Raw genomic sequence first — 18,469 nt, forward strand, 5'->3', positions numbered from 1 at the left:
GCGAACCCTAGAAGAGGAGGGTTTGAAGCCTATCTATGCAATACATTGCACAGAGCAAGTATAATATGCTTATTATTTTACCACGCTTTCTTAAAGCTTCTCAGCTTTCGTCTATATGGCTCAGCTAAGTCAGAGGTACCTACTGAAAAGCATAAGAATGATGAAGTTAGGCTGCATTGAGCACAAGAAACTGAGCAGTTGTAGCATCAAAGCTGCTAGGTAGTGCTATTCAAAGGGCTGTTTGGTGGGGATTCCAAACAAGGAGACAATAGGGAAACGGCATTAGGGAGGTACAATGGAGGGTTTTTCTCTCGAAGAGACTGCAAAACCGGATTTCACAGGAAAACCTTGACTAAATGTAACATTAAATTATTTTATGTTATATTTACTGATTACTCTGTGTTTTCATACAGGAATCATGGTGAGCAAGGAGGGGGAGAAATGTGTGCTGACATCCTCAGAAAGTGAAGCTGAACCAGCTGTTTCCTTAGCCTTAGAAATGAAATATGCATTGGACCCCAACCGGCAGATCAAGAAGAGGAATAAAGCCCTTCAAGTAAGGTTTAAAGATATTTGCGAGGCTCAGAACGAGCAGAGGGATAAACAGCTTTCCACAGTGCCACAGAGTGAGAAGGAAGGCAAGTCTCTTTCTTATAAAGCTTACCGGAAGTACATGACAGTGCCTGCCCGACGGTCTATACCCAACGTTACCAAGAGCACAGGGGTTCAGACTTCACCAGACCTGAAAAAGCGATATCAGACTTTTCCACTGGACCGCAAAAAAGGAAACCTGTTGAAAAATGCCTCGGGAGCGGATACAATGAAGGGCCAGAACAATGGATTCGTAATAGAAGTCAAGGATACAAAAGATAACAAAAGCTCAGGGGAGTCCAACCAATGCCGCAGGGTCAGTGAAAGAGTGGTCGCTGATCTCATGGTGCATTCTAGTGAAAACATGGATGTTGCCCCATCAAGCAATTGCTCAGATGCATGTGGAAGCACTGATTTGCACAGCTGTACTAAAGAATCCCCTCCTCTTCAAAACCCAGCAATCTCCACTTTGGAACAGGCCATCTGCCATTTGCATGAACCCACCAAACACACCAAAAGGCCATTGGGGAACACGCAGTCCCACCACCCGCCACATGTTAAGGTGCTTCTAAAAGAAGAAGCCACCATCCACTCCCCTACACTTAACCCAAATTTAACAGACCCAGAAGACTTGAGTGACACGGAGCGGACAGTCTGTCCGCTGACGGATGCAGAAGACAAAAGAACTAGTCATCTTAATGGCTTGCAAGGCCAAGATGTAAACCCCAAGGCCTGCACGGCGCAGTCACAGTGTCAAACGACGGAATGTAATGAGCAGGCCCTGCAGATAAAGGTTTTACCCACGGATAAAAATCAGCCTTGTCAGTCGACGGTTGCTTTGAGTGATGAATGCCAACAAATCGTGCCTCACAAAGACGTGACAGACTTAAAAGCACAGCTTCAGACCATGGAAACCCTGATCAGCTCTAGTCAGGAAACAATTAAAGTGCTTTTGGGTGTGATTCAGGAGCTGGAGAAGGGAGAAGCTCACCGAGAGGGGTAAGTGATATAAATGACTCAACGGTCTCTTAAGCTGCATAATGATGTATAGTGATGTATCGCTGTTATTATAACGTGACACATTTCTGCATGAGCTGAAAAAAGGCCATGTATTATCAGTGTTTATAGACCTAAAAGAAACCTAATGCCACAAAAACATTATAGTGGTGTAAATCTCTAATAGCGAAGGGGATGGGGTGTTGGTGGTGTCAGATAGCCGAAACTTAGAGATTAATTTGAGATTGTCATGCTGAGTGTGCCGATTTGGAACTCTGATTGGTACTCCAGAGACACATTGCTCACAATGTAAAAAGGTATGTGGCGGCACCATATCACTTTTATTTGTGTCATATTACTTGTAGTGAAAGGTACTTTCTAAAGTAAACCTGTCATACGTGGAGGTTGCGCCATTGCTGAGCTTCCCTTATAATACTAGCTGCTTGTCAAGCTGAATCTCCAATCTCCAATGTTTTGAATCACTGACAGGGAACATGTATGCAAGTAAAGGACTTCTGTCACTTCTACAGATTTCCTAATCCACACCGTTGAATGGAGAGAGCAACTCAAAATACTGACAGGTGCCAAAACTGCTGATTGTCTACTGCTAATTGCTTAGAAATGGAAGCATGTATTAGTAAATTCTATATTGTCTCTGTTTATTCTGCAACACTGTGATCCAGTCTCCCAATTGACAGAGATAAATCTTGAAGGACCACTAAACCTAAACAGCAGAGCTGCCAAGAAAATTCACAACCGATGCATGCATACTTTAAGCTCGGCATTTAGAGGCAGGAAAAAAACAAAAACCCTTCTGGGTTTGTGTTTTTGATTGGAGCTTTCTGGCCCCCAAAAAAACGATAAACGCTCCTAAGCTCTCTTAAACCCCTGTACAAAAATGCTCTATAGCAGGGATATGCAATTAGCAGACCTCCAGCTGTTGCAAAACTACAAGTTCCATCATGCATCTGCCTCTGGGTGTCATGGTTGTGTCAGAATCTTGCTATGCCTCATGGGACTTGTAGTTCTGCAACAGCTGGAGGTCCGCTAATTGCATATCCCTGCTCTATAGGATGATTTTTTTCCGCCAAGGGCACTGGCGTTTTTGTATGCACAGTGTGCATGGAGCCTTAGCAATTCTCTATTGAATTACCGGATAGGAGGTCATTATATACTGTCCCTTCCAAGCAGCTCAATTTCTTAATATTCTGTTCCAATACTTCCCAGACATTTTGCACATCTATTCATAAATGATATTAAAGTAGATCCTCAGCCAAACATCTCCTTAAAGTGGGAAAGGGTTGGAGCCCTTTTTTGGATTTTTCTATTCTTGTATTCTCATTGGGCAAATTTCAACTTTTCGGCCTGGTTTACATGGACACACCTACGCATACACCTGTGCGACAGCCTTGTTTGCCCGTACGGGGATGCACAGCTGTTCCATGCATTCCCTTGGAGGCAGTCCCATTCATGTCAATTGGAACACAACGGCTGTACAGACAAAGTGGCTGCTCCCAATTTGACATCCATGTGGGTGCTGGTGCGTGTCCCTGAGCTCACAAGGTCTAAGAATGAGGACAATTTCTGCCCTAATGACAGAACAAGAAAGCAGAATTTTCCTCTCAACAGAATCCAGACAAAAAAAAATCATGCAATTTGTGTATCCCTTTAAAAAAAAAATGACAATATCAGCCCTTCATTCATACCAGATGTGGAGTGCACTGGCAACTAGACCCAGCATGGACCACATGCAGCAACAATGGAAAAATGTGTTAGTTCACACTGTGGCATTGTTGTGGTGTGTGCACTGAATAAAGAAGAGCATGCGCCATCAACTGTACTGAAATATCAATCAGGATGTTTCACCAAACTTTGTGTCTCACAGAGCAGACAAGGGATTATGCGATCAGCACAGCTCATGAGCATGAACAGGCCCTTTAAAAGGAAACTGCAGAAACTGTCCTAAAGCCCCATACACACTATCAGATTTTCTGCTGATTTTTTCCTTCAGATTTACCAAAACCGTATAATATGAGGTCAAACCTTAGGAGTTTCAATTTGTATGCAATCAGGCAGGCCCTTGCACTACATGGTTTTGGTAAATCTGAAGACAAAAAATCAGCAGAAAGTCTGATAGTGTGTATGGGGCTTAAGTGCGCAAAGCTACAACAGACATGCCAGATCAGATGGCAAAGGAGTCCAAATTGCTTTAACGGTTCATGATATAAAACAGCCAATGCGTTTCGGGGGGCCAACACTCCACTCCTCATCAATGCTCTGGTTTTCATTTGAAAGTTAACTTTGATTTCTGTTTTGGTGACCGTTGTCCCTGGGACAAAAGTTAAAGGGAAATTAAAACTTTAGCATTGTCTTCAGAAAGAGTTAAGAGGAAGTCTTCCAGTGAGGACACAAGTTCTGGTGAGAACTGTCAAAAAGTGCGATTTCTCCATAATTTGAGGGCATTTTCCATCACCTTGTGTTGTGTCACCAGGACAGGAACTGAGGGGAAATTCCCTTTAACTGGGGATACAGACAGCAGGGAAAAAAAAAAAAAAAAAAAAAAAAAGGGTTTTCTGAGCATTGTCCCAGTTTACTATAATCATTGGGTCAGTATGACAACCAGTGTTAATTTTGGCAGCAAATCTCAATTTCGTTTTAGTCTTAGGACTAAAATGGCATTTTAGTTTTAGTCCCATTTTAGTCTTCTGCAGTTGTTTTAGTTTCAGTCGAAACTAAATCTCCAGGACATCTTAGTCGACTAAAATGCCCTACATTTTGGCGACTAAAATCTCCAATACATTTTAATCGACAAAATCATTTTAGTCATCTAAAATTTAATGGGTGTAGTTAAAAATTGTAATGCATTATTTAAGCATTTCTCAACAATTTCCAAACTCATTATATACTGCTGGAGTGAAAAATTGAATATGTTATTTTTTATGTTATTGAGGTATGAACTACAGACCAGTGTTAATTTTGACGTCAAATTTCAATTTAGTTTTAGTCTTAGTCTTTTGACTAAAATGGCATTTTAGTTTTTGGTCCCAATTTAGTCGTTTGACTAAAATGCCATTTTTAGTTTTAGTCGCATTTTAGTCATCTCAGTTGCTTTAGTTTTAGTTGTATTTTAGATGACTAAAATGGTATTAAGTTAGTCGACTAAATTGTTTTAGTCGGTTTTAGTCGACAAAATTAACACTGATGACAACCTCACTTTTTTTTTCATAAAGTGAGGTTAGAAATAATCATTTCAGTATTTATAAAGGGTTCCTTTAAGATGCTCTCAATAGCTGGCAGGACTGAAAAGTCGTTAAAGCAGAAACTAAACCCACCTATCCTTTACAGACAAGCTGCTTTCCTAACTTTGGTTGACACTGTAGCGGGTCTGGGAATGTGTGTAAAATCACACATATTCCTCCGACCTGTAAGAAAAACATGCATTTTAGCAGACACATGGGGGTGCCATTAATTCTTAATAGCACCCCCACACATTGGAAAACGCAGCACGTTCTCAGATGCACAAAACCCGAAAATTACCCTCACTTAAGATTTTCTTCCTGTTGTATCTCTAGAAGTAAAGAGAAATTTCCCCAAATGGAAACAGACAGGAAAAAAAAAAAAAATCTGTCAGGGCTTTCCTACTCTAACCAAAACGAAAAATAAAACTATTGGCTAAGCATACACATTAACCATTATACAACTTGTTACAACTGATATGCAAGGTGAATAATTCTTGTATATTTTATATATCTATCTGCGTAAGCCAGCTGAGAACATAAACAGAATGTGGCCACGTTGTTTATCATATTGCTTTGTGACCATGAGCATTGGAATTCCCTGCGTTATGTGACAGTGGTTTATGTAAAACTGTGCTTTGGAACATAGCACGCTACAGCAGCAATCTTATATACAAAATCATTAAATATTTAAGACGCAGAAGAAATGTTAATCCCTAAAGCTATGCAGTTTTTATTCAATGTTGCCTAGGCGGCTGTCAATACCATTAATGTGGCCTCTTACAGAGATTTCCTAGCTACATCATTTAAGGGAGGCTGGTCATTTACAACCCAATATTTGCAGGCTTTGCACATTTCCAGGCCTTGCTCGAGGTGATCAAGTCATTGAGAGGTTAACACTCACAGGATAACGAGCCCTTTCTATCGTAGAAGTGCTCACATTGCCAACATAGTGGCAAATCTGTAACAGTATGCCAATCCTCCCTGTTTTCCCAGAGAATTAGTGTGGGACTGGTCTGTTAGGCCTGGCCAAGTGCTGTTGATGTGAACGGAAAAAGCTGCATACATGTGTGTGTGTGCGTGGTTGGGGGACAAAGCCAGATGCTGCCAGTATTGCTTATCCCAGGGGAAAGGGACACAAGCAATGGGGCCAGGATTTCTAAACAGGAATAAACCATAAAAGCAATTGACAGGATCATTAATCAATCCCAAACTGGCCAGATCAGTGTATAGTCATATTAGGTTAATGGTTAGACAGACAAATAGGTTGACAGCAATCCAGCAAGTGACAGATTTACTCCCAACTTGCTGTTTCCCAAGGTATCAAGGTCCAAATAATCCAGGGGTACGCAACCTCGGCCCCTGTGACATTGCAAGACCCTGACAATCACAGGCATGACTCCTAGAGGCAGAGGCATGATGGGATTTGTAGTTTCAACATAGCTGGAGGCCCGAGGTTGCCTACGCTTGAAATAATCTACAAGGGGCATTTCATATAGATAGTAATCAAATATAAGTTTGTTATAAAATAAACAAATCGGTTTCTATAAATCTCCTGTGATTAGACGAGTGTTATCTGTGGGAATATCTGTAGGAAACATTAAGGTCAGGTAAGCTGCAATGTTATTACACATTTTGTCCTTGGGTGGCCATGCTCTCTCATACTACTGTATCTATGAAGGGAGCTATGGATGCCAACCAAGCTGGACTTCAAATATGGCTGCCTCCCTTCGATAGGTTTGGGGTTGGTGGGATTAGTAGTTTAAAAAAAAAAAAAGAAGGAGACAACACTGCGTTTGTGATTTCAGTGCGGCTCAGGGGAAGGGACACTGAATTTCTGACAGGTCCAACAGATAATTATATTTGCTGAAAATGTTCTTATCCTAAAAAAAACAAAAAATAAACAGGCAGCACAACTAAGCAAACTGTAATATATAAAATTTTCGTTCTTGGGTTTAGATGTTTACGGGGCCCTTTCACACCAGATGCGTTGGAGCTATGCTGTTAGCCATTCCAGGTGCAGCCCCAACGCACAGACAAGGCAAAAGGTCTCGTTTTCAATGGTGTCAGTTCATATAGACATAAACAGTGGGTTGCGACATGAACCACCTCAATGCAACAACGTTGCAGTGAATAGTAGAACTGTATTGATTTTACCACTCGTGACATTTCAATAACGTTTAAAAAAAAAAAAAAAGTAAACCGTGTGATATGCTGGGACCAGTGAATCGGCATTGTGTCTCCCAGCGCTTGTGTGAGCAGCACTGCTCGCTGGTGGGGACAAGCCCTTAAAGAACAGGAAAAAAATGCATAGTAAAAAGGCAGCAGTCACCTCATTTTCTATATTAAAACAAAGCAGGATAACTACATGCTTAGTAATTAAGATGGGGCAAGTAGTAGACTTTTTAATTGCACTTTGCAGATATTATATATTTGGACCATAATCGTTAGCAGGAAAAAAAAAAAAAAAAAAGATAACAGAGCTTCCTCAAAATATGAAAGCAAAAACGAGCGAGAAAAGAAATGCTAGCTCCAACACTGACAGCTATAGATTCTTATACGGGTAATTTGTATAATGAATCCTACTAATCATGACATATTTTAACAACACTGTAAATTAGGGTGGTCTGTTTATAAAACTGTGTGAATAATGTTGCCTGAAAACACTCGCGCATATGTGAAAATTTTCTCTAGCGGAGTAAACGCTAAGGCAGATAATCCATGTTTCTAATAACAGTTGAAAACAATGCAGAAATAAGCCACATGAACTGTATAGAAAGAACAGAAAATGGGCAAACCTATAATTAAAACATCTCTTTCCACGTGACTAGTTACTGCTCATTTACATGACCTCTCTTTATCATTATAGCTTAAAAGTGCAATCTGCCTCAAATTACCCCATCAGGTTCAAAACAGCACTACAAAATATACTTTGGGAGACAGAGTGCTAAAATGTGATTGGTTGCTCTGAGATATTACAGGCAGTTCTTATTGATTAAGAGTTTGTACAGCCAAAACTTTTTTTTGGTTGAGAAAATTGAGTACTGTCCGTGATACTTTTTTATTTGCACTAACATACAATTTTTCAGGACAAGCTTTCGGGGTATGTCCCCTTCTTCAAGGTCCAAGCAGTACTGATTCACAAATTTTTAAGCAGCATATTAAAGATGACGAAAAAAAAAAGAGAAAACCAAAGTAAAACCCCAATTAGGGCTCACTTGCTTCAACTGTAAAACACATTAAAGCTCCTACCACTTCAAAATGCTTTTATGAGGTGTTTTTGATGCTTCTGTGAAGCTTTTGAAGCTTTAATGAAGCCGGGCAATTACTCTGTGTGTATTGGTTTTCTATTTGTTTTAAAGGAAATCAGTAGAACCATGGCTCAGTAATACCCCCAATTCAGTAATATCCCCAGCTCATTGGTACCCCCGCTCAGCAGATCCCCAAGCTCATTAGTAGCTTTGTTCAGCAGATCCCTGGCTCGGTAGTACCTCCAGCTCTTTTGATGCCCCACTCAGTAGTATCCCCCAGCTCTGCCGATATCCTGCTCAGCAGTACCCTTCAGCTCTGTTGATCTCCCACTCATTTCCAACCTCCAACTCTGCTGATCCTCCACTCATTTGTAACCCCCAATTCTAATGATCCTCCACTCATTTGTAACCCCCAACTCTGCTGATCCCCTAACTCATTAGTAACCCCCAGCTCTGCTGATCCCCTAACTCATTAGTAACCCCCAGCTCTGCTGATCCAATTGTTTGCTGATCCTCCTCTCTCCAGTCCTTGCTCACCTCCCACTATTTCACTCCCATGCTGCACACCGCATGTGACATCTGCTAGTTTCTCTCGCCCTGGTCCCCCCAGCTCTGCTGATTCTTTGCCACACACAGTCCTTTCTCTCGCCAGTCCCTGCTAACCTCCCGCTGTATTGCTCCCATGCTGCTCACCATGTGTGACATTTTCTAGTTTCTGCTGTTTTAGTCCCCCAGCTCAGCTGAGCCTCCGCCACTCCGCCACTCAGTCCCATCTCTCTGGTCCCCCTATCATCTTCTGCCTATAGCGTTCACGTGCTGCGCATCACATGTGCCGTTTGCTAGTTGCTCCACTCCGGTCCAGACCCCTCTTACTTTCCTGCTGCTCCACACAAGACACTCCCAGAATATACACACATCAACCAGAAGTGACTACTGATGTTTTTCTGGTTCGCTTCTTGGTTTCCCAGTGCACCCTGGGATATCTCATACCTCCCAAAGCAAAGCCAACTCTGAATAAATGCCCCTCAAATCCTGCATGTGCTGTTAATGAGAATTGTGATAGACTTCTTTGGAGATGCTTTGAAGCGCCAAGAGAGAGACATTAATAATAGTATCATTTTTTAAAATCAAGCAAAGCAAATGCAACATGTAAACAGGACTGTAAAGTAACCTTTTTATTTAGTGAAGAGTTTTGACTGGCATTCAGAGTGCTTAAAAATGCGTGTCAAATGCCACATTTTGAAGTGTAAACAAGCCCTAAGGCTGCATTCACACCTGAGCATAGCGATTTACTGGCGTCTGAGAGTTTTTGAGCGTTTTTAGAAGAGTATTACAAGCGTTTTACAGCTTCAGGCGTTTTTGTTTAGCCAATAGAAAGCACTAGGGGGAGGAGAGGGAGAGAAACTAGGGGTGGAGAGCTGCACGATTGAGCAGAAAACACACGACAAAGCGCTCATAAAACCCTCAAATCAGGTGTTTCTATTGAGGTCTATGGGGCCGAAAGTGCTTGTAATCTGCCAAAAAGAAGCTCATGCACTTTTCTGAGTGAAAGGAGTTTTGCTTCAGGCAACAGAACACCCATGTGTAAACAGGGGCCATTGAAATGAATGGAATTTGGCTTGTTGAGCGTTTTAGAGCTACAAGCTTTAAGCAGAAAATCACTCAGGTGTAAAGAGGGCCTTAGAGAATCTTTTTTGCAGTCTTGTCCTACTGGTAAGATTTTCTCTGTACTTCCGGTCTTAGGGGCATAACAGGAAGTGAGAGGAAATCTCATCAAAGTGAGGCACTGTTGTCATCAGAACATTTGCCCCTATAGAAAGATTTCTTCACACTTTTTTGCTCTTGTGTAATTTTTGTCTTGGTGACAAGCGTTGCCTTTTACATCCCAAAATGTACTTCTGTCTCAACATACGGAGCACAATGAGGAGATAAGATGTACTGTATATAGGCTAATGTATTTTAAAGGAGTACTCCACATTTGCATGGTTTTAATGTGTTGCCTTTGCCATTAATGCAGGAATTTTGACTGGGCTTTATGTGTTACTGTTATGACCAGATCTTATCTCTCATGAATTACACTCATCCTTCTATAGTTGCCATTTTTTGAAATGTAACTTGAGTGCCGCAAATCTGATTTTGCACTCAGTTTTAACCTCCAGAGATCACTGTGACAAAACTAGGTGCAGCTATTAGGGAGCGAGATATAATGCGAAGTTGCCCTACAGAGCAGGATATTTTTCATTTATTTTACTATGAAGGTGACCCAAATACGTTCATCTGCATAGTAAAAGAGGAATGGTTTGTAGTTTACCTATAAATAGAACAATAAAAGGACGTTATAGCGGTCAGAGCATACATTTCCATTGCAAGATATTGTAGATGGAAAGGCGATTTGTAGAATCGTATGTCAAAATCTGACATGCAGGCAGGAGCGGGTGCATGAGATCTGTGTGCCCACTCCTGCCCTCTCGCTATATTTTGACATGTGTCCGTAAAGCCACTGTGTGTGCATCCATTTCTGTTGGCTGCCCGCTCGCAGCTCCAAGGTGGATTCACATGCAGCAGACAGTGGCAAAAATCAGAGGACGGGTCTGACCGCCCCTCTGAATAAGCCCCAACTGTACAGAACAAGCCATGAAAGTACTTCTTTGATTAAATTTGTTTTACGGATATAAAGACACACTAAACTTGCTTTCTTACATTAAAATGCTAAGCCATATTAGAATATAGATTTACATAAATATTATGAGATGAGGTTTAAAGTTTTAATGCATTTTTTCAGTCTACTGTGCAAATCAAATAAAAAGTAACAATTTGCATTAGCTACCTTCAGCAAATGGAAGCTTAAAGGGGTTGTAAAGTCAGAAGATCATCTTAATGCATTCTATGCATTAAGATAAAAATCCTTCTGTGTGCAGCAGCTGCCCCAGCACCCCCGAATACTTACCTGAACCCCATCTCTGTCTAGCGATGTCCACGAGTGTCTTAACCGCCTGAGACTCTCCCTCCTAATTGGCTGAGACGCAGCAGTGGTGCCATTGACTCCCGCTGCTATGAAGGTCAGTCAGCAATTCAGGAAAGAGAGGAGGTGGGGCCGGGTCGCAGCTCTGTGTCTGAATGGACACAGGGAGCTGTGACTTGGCTCGGGTGTCCCCATAGCAAGCTGCTTGCTGTGTGGGCAGTCGACCGTAGGGAGGGGCCAGGAGCACAGAAGAGGGACCCGAGAAGAGGAGGATCCGGGCTGCTCTGTGTAAACCCACATCACAGAGGAGGTGAGTGTAACATGTTTTTTTTTTTATTGTAAAAAAAAATATATAAAAAAATTACTTTACAATTCCATTTAAAGCTGTTTTATACCCGAACCTAAAAATGTAATATATTGCACCTTACCACTCTTTAGATGTGGTGGCTGCATTAGTTTATTTATTTTAGGCTTTTTCTCCCCCTGTTTTCATCTGGTGATCTGGCCAGTAACATACCTCTTGTATTAGGGTGCTTACACTCTAGATCAGGGGTCTCCAAACTTTCTAAAAAAAAAAAAAAAAAAAAAAAAAAAAGGGCCAGTTTACTGTCCTTCAGATTTTTAGGGGGCTGGACTGTGCATTCGGAGTAAATAGAGCCCAATCTTTGTTATTAGAGGGAGAAATAGAAGGTGTCAGTGGGAGGAATAGTGTCCCATTGTTGATGTCATGGGAAAAAATAGTGCCCCATTGTTGGGGTCAGTGGCAGGAATTATGCCCCATTGTTTGCGTCAGTGGCAGGGCTAGTGCCTCAAGGGATGTATAAAAGGCAAGAAAAGTAGCCGCATCCAGCCCCAGGGCCACAGTTTGGAGACCATTGCTCTAGATCAGGGGTCTCCAAACTATGGCTCTCCAGTTGTTCAGGAACTACAATTCCCATCATGCCTAGTCATGTCTCTGAATGTCAGAGTTTTATAATGCCTCATGGGACATGTAGTTCCACAACAGCTGGAGGGCCATAGTTTGGAGTGTGTCACTGGCCAGATTACCAGGTGAAAACAAGGGAGGAAAGTCCAAGTAGACGAATGCAGTCACCACGTGTGACACGTGCAAACGCTCCCCGCATCGTCCCCGCAGGAGGCCGCATCCATCGTCGCCTATCTTCCTTCTGGGGCCGCAGACTCTGGCTTGACTGGCCAGAGTCGCGTGATGTCACGCGTGGGAGCCGCCGGTCACGGCACAAGCCTCTGAAGAAACGCCACATCTCCTTAACGGCGCACGTTTAGGAGATATTTACAGTACCTATAGGTAAGCCTTATTCTCGGCTTACCTATAGGTACAAAGTATACAGGAAGGTTTACTTCCTCTTTAACTGTGACAGGGAAAGCAGCGTCATCTTCCTAGCTGTGCTGTCTAGCAGAGGAATGCAAAGAGCATTCCAAATCTTTTGGAAGATTCATATGGGTGGATTTCAGCGGTTTATTTATCCATTTATCAGGAGCTAGAGCTTTCATTTTCTTATAAGTAGATCTAAACCCACGCAATAAAATCTCATAAAAGCTTTAACATGGAAATGGAAATTTCAAGGGCTGTTTTGAAGCTTCTTAAATCTGCAGCTTTCTTTAATAATACCTGGTGATCCTGCCATGAAGATCCTACTCAGGCACTTCCTGTTATTGGGTGAAAACATACATTTGGGAGGCCTGTATCACCCTGTAACAAGATGTGCCTGAACAAGGATCTTCATGACAAGATCACAGGTTCTGCAGCATTTGCTTGATATTATATGAATCATCAGAAGCTTGCATTTAGCAGGCTGAACTTGATCATGATATATCATGAACATTTTCAGTATTACTGAAGAACGATTGTTTTACTCCGTGTCTCCTTGCAGTAAAGAGTTACAACATGCGTACATACAACCGCAGCAATAAAATTATTGAAGCCAGATTAAGGAGAAAAATGTATCTGTGCATTTCGCTTCTATATCAGGCTCAGTAGTGGCATAATCCCCTGGAGAAAATCAGAGCCTTGCTGCCAGGTTTAGCCGATAATGCATGTGATTAGAAGTCTCAGCTTTGTATTCTATACAAAGATGCATATCCTGCTATTTTTAAAAAGGACATTATGCAAGACTTGTAATCAAGATAAAATCGACCAAGACAGGTTCTCAAATGTCATGTCACTCCGATAATAGTTTCCTAGGCAAAACTGACATATGTCAAGAGCATTTGTCCACTCTCCTGCAAGCGCCCAAGGATGTTGCGTCCTGCTAGGGGAAAGGTAGGGGACGCAGGGACGCTTCTCACGACAGGGGTGCACAGCTCTGTCACATCCTGTATCCGGGTCAGCTCTGCTGGCTGCTGTTCTTACAATAGATTTAGTGCCTTTAATTGGCCTAAACCCAACATGATGTACAGATGGCCCTGTTTAAAGTAGTTGTAAAGGCTTCAGTTTTTTTTTTTTTTACCTTAACGCATTAAGGTAAAAGAAAAAAAAAAAACATTTATTACCACCCCCCTATATATTTACATGAGCCTGATCTTGATCCAGCGATGTGCCTGAGAGCAGCGACGCTCTCTCTCTTCCTCCTCACTGGACTCACTGAGAGCAGCCGTTGGCTCCTGCTGCTGTCAATCAAATCCAGTGATGAGGGGCCAAGCTGCACTGTGGTGTCAACAGACACACACAGTGCGGCTCGGGATCAAGTGTGCCACCACAGGAAGCGGATTCTGGTGAGGGACCCCAGAAGAGAAGGATCGGGGCTGCTCTGTACAAAACCATTGCACAGAGCAAGTAAGTATAACATGTTTGTTTTCTTTGTTTTTTTTTTTTGTTTTTGTTTTTTTAAAACTGTTACAATTACTTTAATAATGAATATTGAGTTTTATTCAGAGTTTTCAATGGAATGATGCACCAATGATTGCAGCAACAAATTTTAATTTCATAAGCACACATCTCTTAAAGCCACTAAAATCTAGTTCGGGGTTTTCAAGCTTTTTTTTTTTTTTTTCCATTTAAGGCACCCTTTAGAATTCTGCACAAACTAAACAAACTAAATAGTATTACATATTGCAGCAGCATCCACACACGTGGGCCACCCAGCATTAGCGGTGACTTATTCCTCCACCATTGCAAACTGGTATGGACTAGTGTTCTATCATTTTTCTTCTCCCTCGGTTTCTCTCCCTAGTTCTCCTAATATGACCCCAGTGCTGACAAAGAGGGACAGGAGAGGAGAAAACAAGTATGCTGTCCAGATGTCAGTTGTCCTCCTTTTCAGCTGATGACTTCATTGGTTGTTAGGATGGCATTGGCTGGCCCACACGGTGCTAAATATTGAAATCCTGCACAATAAAAACCTGTGGCTTTGGGTAACAAAAAGGCAGGTCTGATTCACTCAATGGCTTGTTGACAATTTTTAGGCATCTTGCCAAGGCACCCCTGAAGAACTCGGAAGGCACCTCCTTCTGTTGGCATTCAGTTCCAAGCCTTCACTACTCTTTCAGTAAATTAATTATTTCTAGTCTTCCTTTTGAATACACTGGCACCTACATCTGCATGGGGCACAGTAGCGTTGTTTGGGTCAGCAAAAGGAACCGCAGTCCAGAAGTATGCTGGATGCTGCAGGTGCCTCACGCAGTCTGGTGGTATGAAGGGTAAATAATATATTGCTTTCCTAGGTAGCCCTGTTTAATTTTGTTAACTAGCATAGCCAGCCCGAGTGGGTGAAGCGGGTTGGAGTAGGATGACTTCAAGGTGGGGCGTTTCGTCAGGTTGTTGGATCTGCAATAAAGTTGGTTTTATTTCAGTAACGTGCGGCCTGTCACTTTTATGGTTCTCAGTGAAAGGAACGAGGATGCACTTATGGGCAGGCACCCAGGACTTTCTTTTGGGACTGCTTGGAAGATGTGGCTGCTTGGAGTGGTATTATTTTCAAGATCTTCTACAACTTTACCCTTTAGTACAACTGTAATTTTAATCCTTCATCCCACTGAGCGTCACCTTCCTGTACAAATTCTTACCATTCTCCATGAACCATCAATCTTCGCTTTGCAGCCCTGCCCAGTGCCACAGAGCATTTTCAGCAAAAAAGTCCCTGCTAGGTCCTGTTTTCATTTCACATGAGCACCACAGCCCCATTCATTTCTATTGCCAAGCCATGCTTATGGAGGCCTACAAGGAGTCCATTAAAATACAGCTTACCCATAAGAATAAACAAGGCACTGGAGCACATGCACACAAAAAAAGAAGTTATTCTGGAAAGGCTGTGTGGGGCCAATCAGGGCCACAAAGCAAAGTTCACTAGATTGAAGAGGAGGGTATGGAGTTTGCATGTTCTCCCTGTGCCTGCGTGGGTTTCCTCCGGGTACGCCAGTTTCCTCCCACACTCCAAAGACATGCTGGTAGGTTAACTGGATCCTGTCTAAATTGTCCCTAGTATGTATGAATGTGAGTTAGGGACCTTAGATTGTAAAGCTCCTTGAGGGTAGGGACTGATGTGAATGCACAATGTATATGTAAAGCGCTGCAGAAATTGACAGAAATATACAAGTACCTGAAATAAATAAAATAAAATTTGTCCGGGTGGGCAGCCCTTTGGGGCTCACACTGCCTTTGTTTAAAATAAAAAAAATACAATTAAAAGGGTGCATTAATGAAAACACAGCTGCATTATTGTGCGTTTTATACCTGCTTGGAGTACAGCTTTAAAGTGATTGCAAAGTCTTGTTCTTTTTCCTATTAAAATAACAAACATGTCACATACTTACTTTGCTCTGTGCAGTGGTTTTGCACAGAGCAGCTCAGATCCTTCTCTTCTCGGGTCCCTGCCTCCTGTTGAGTGCCCCCACAGCAAGCAGTATTCAGACACGGAGCTGCGGTTCAGCCCCATCCCCTCTCTCTCCTCACTGACTAACTGACTTTGACAGCAGCAGGAGCCAATGGCACCACTGCTGTGTCTCAGCCAATCAGGAAAGAGTCCCAGATGAGGCATTCGTGGACAATCGCTGGATCGAGAGGGAGCTGCACACAGAAGGCTTTTTATCTTAATGCATAGAATGTATTAAATAAAAAACCTGCTGACTTTACAATCACTTTAAAGCTGGTTTTAATATACCAAATAACCATGACTTGGATGAACTTTAGCCTTTTTCAACCTTCCGATGTTAAAAAAAAAAAAAAAAAAAAAAAAAAAAAAAAAAGAAAAAGAAAAAGAAAAAAAAAACCACAATGTTATAAATAACTAGGCTAGTAAAATAACTACAGCAGCACAATATCCAAGCAAGCGAATATGGCTACTTTAAAACACTACTGTGCCTAGGATCTTGACAAAACTAGAGGGCCAACCTTCAACAAATGTATTCTAGATGTGTGTATGGCGCGTCTCAAGAGGATGATGCAAAACAATGTTTAAATGTATATAAATGATACTTTTAGGAATTATTTGATCTCTGGGATGCTTGAAGGAAAGATGATTGCCCACTTAGGGCTAACAAAAATGTCTAGAGCTTTCTGCAGTATTTCCGATTCCAATGAGGTAAAAAGTTACTTTTTTTTTTTTTTTTTAAACTTTAAGGCTATTGTGGTATTGTTGGCATGAAAGAGTAAGTTCTAAGAATAGGACAAAGACATTATGAATAGTGGTAGGGAATAAAGGCAAGCAGGAAGCCACAAGTTCAGAGAAATCTGTGATAAGAGAAATGTGTGGGCTGTCATTGCTCATCTTTGCGCTTGAAAATGCTTTCTGCCCGACTATCAGTCTGCTTCAAAAGGTATCAATGCTTTTTGGGTCGCTCTATACATATGCAAGCAGATTGAGAGTTCTGACTTCATTAGCTGCATGCATTTTCATGGTTTAAGACCCTTTGCTGCTTACTGTACAGCCCTTTGGGCCCTTGCAGACCATAGACTGTTTTATCTTGCCTAGATGCTTGCTCAGACAAGTGAAGGTAACATATTATTTAGACTGGGTTCTAGTAGTTAAATGGCTTGTTTTATTTCTTTCCTACAATCTTTCCTTTTTCTGTGCTATCCTTCACTTTATATTTTGTCGCCCTACGATCTTTTATAATAATGAATCTTCCTGACAGAATGAATCACAAATGTGGAAGCCTTGATTTGTAAATGGGCTGTAATAGAAGTGATCTCTAGCAGTCTCCTATAATGTTATGTCTCCAATCTGTGACTGCCCAGTTTCCAACAAGTCTGATAGCATGTTTGCAGTCATCTCCTGTTGCCTTTTTGCAATGTCTGAGATTGCATTGACTGTGATGTGCGGCCCTTTACTGATGTCATTGGCCACACTTGAGGCCCCCTGTGCCAAGAACCGGTCCCGCCACTGCTCTCAGAACACCACTGATCTAAGACGACTAACGTATTGAAGACAGAAAACAGCTAGGCAACCAGTAACTTTAGAGGGAATCCAGAAATGGTGGCCTCATATTTCTTTCTCGAAGCACATGTAAACTCGAGAGGAAATTTTCTAAATTGGAGCAGACAGAATCTGGAGCAGTTGTGCATGGCAACCAATAAGATTCTTTCAGTTTCAAAGCTTAAAGCGTTTGTTACTCCAACACTTCACATTCCTGATATGCTGTACCATGTACTTGTATGAAAAAGTATCCTGTTCTCTTTGTATTGCTTCCTCTATGTGACATCCCTGGGTGTTCCTGCCAGTCCTTGTGCTTTCCTATTAAAAATTGACCACACACTAAGCAGGAGAGCACACCGTGGTCAGTACTCTAGCTATGCTGGGAACTTAGCTTGCTCTCCTCCAATGATCAGACTTGTCCTGACACCAACCCTCCAGGTCCCCCCTCCCGCTGCAAAGCCATTCACTGGAAAGCTCAGTGTTCTGCTGCTTTTCCTCCCTCCAGCTCTTATGCAGCTGAGAGCACAAGGAATGTGATCATTTATAAAAATAGGAAAAAAGGGTATTTATAATTTTTTATAATCCACACAAAAATGTTTTGCCTTTCATTTCGATTTTAAAACGAAATGGGTTGTTTTACAAGGTGATCGTTTACAATCACTTTAACTAAACAAGCTAAAGAAGATTTTTTTTTTTTCTCACTCCGCACCACTATCATTCACAAAAAACCTTGTATGGTTATTTTTTTTTGTATATTGGATAATGTACAGAGGAAGGGTGGTGATGTCAGCTCATTGATTCCTGCTGTTTTCAAAACCACTCACATTACTCCATGTCACCACCATGCATTTCCTTAATCAGGTGCACTTTATAGGGATAGAAATGATGGCTTCTAGTAATTTGATGACCATGGCTCTAGAACTTTTGGAACACCATGTATATGTTAATGGTTTTTATGTACATACAGTTTTCTAAAAGATTTAAATGTGAGTCTGTCATGTTCAACAAAGTGGGTCAGTAGATGCCTGTGCATTTAGCAGCAGAATGAAAAATCGGGGCTTA

General features: G+C 41.7%; 2 protein-coding genes across 2 annotated transcripts in view; one reads left to right on the forward strand and one right to left on the reverse strand.

The window, feature by feature from the left end:
• The window catches only part of DOCK1 (dedicator of cytokinesis 1), a gene marked incomplete in the record, with an annotated part of 633,434 nt that overhangs the window by 269,693 nt on the left and 345,272 nt on the right, over window positions 1-18,469 (reverse strand).
• INSYN2A (inhibitory synaptic factor 2A) overlaps window positions 1-18,469 on the forward strand; it is a 65,792-nt gene that overhangs the window by 23,919 nt on the left and 23,404 nt on the right. Inside the window, exon 2 of the mRNA XM_073595737.1 lies at window positions 414-1,590. Coding sequence (XP_073451838.1) covers window positions 419-1,590 — 1,172 coding nt within the window. The 5' untranslated portion in view covers window positions 414-418. The remainder of the gene's footprint in view (window positions 1-413; window positions 1,591-18,469) is intronic.

This window comes from Aquarana catesbeiana, linkage group LG08 (genome assembly GCF_042186555.1).
Source record: "Aquarana catesbeiana isolate 2022-GZ linkage group LG08, ASM4218655v1, whole genome shotgun sequence".
Taxonomy (NCBI): Eukaryota; Metazoa; Chordata; class Amphibia; order Anura; family Ranidae; genus Aquarana; species Aquarana catesbeiana.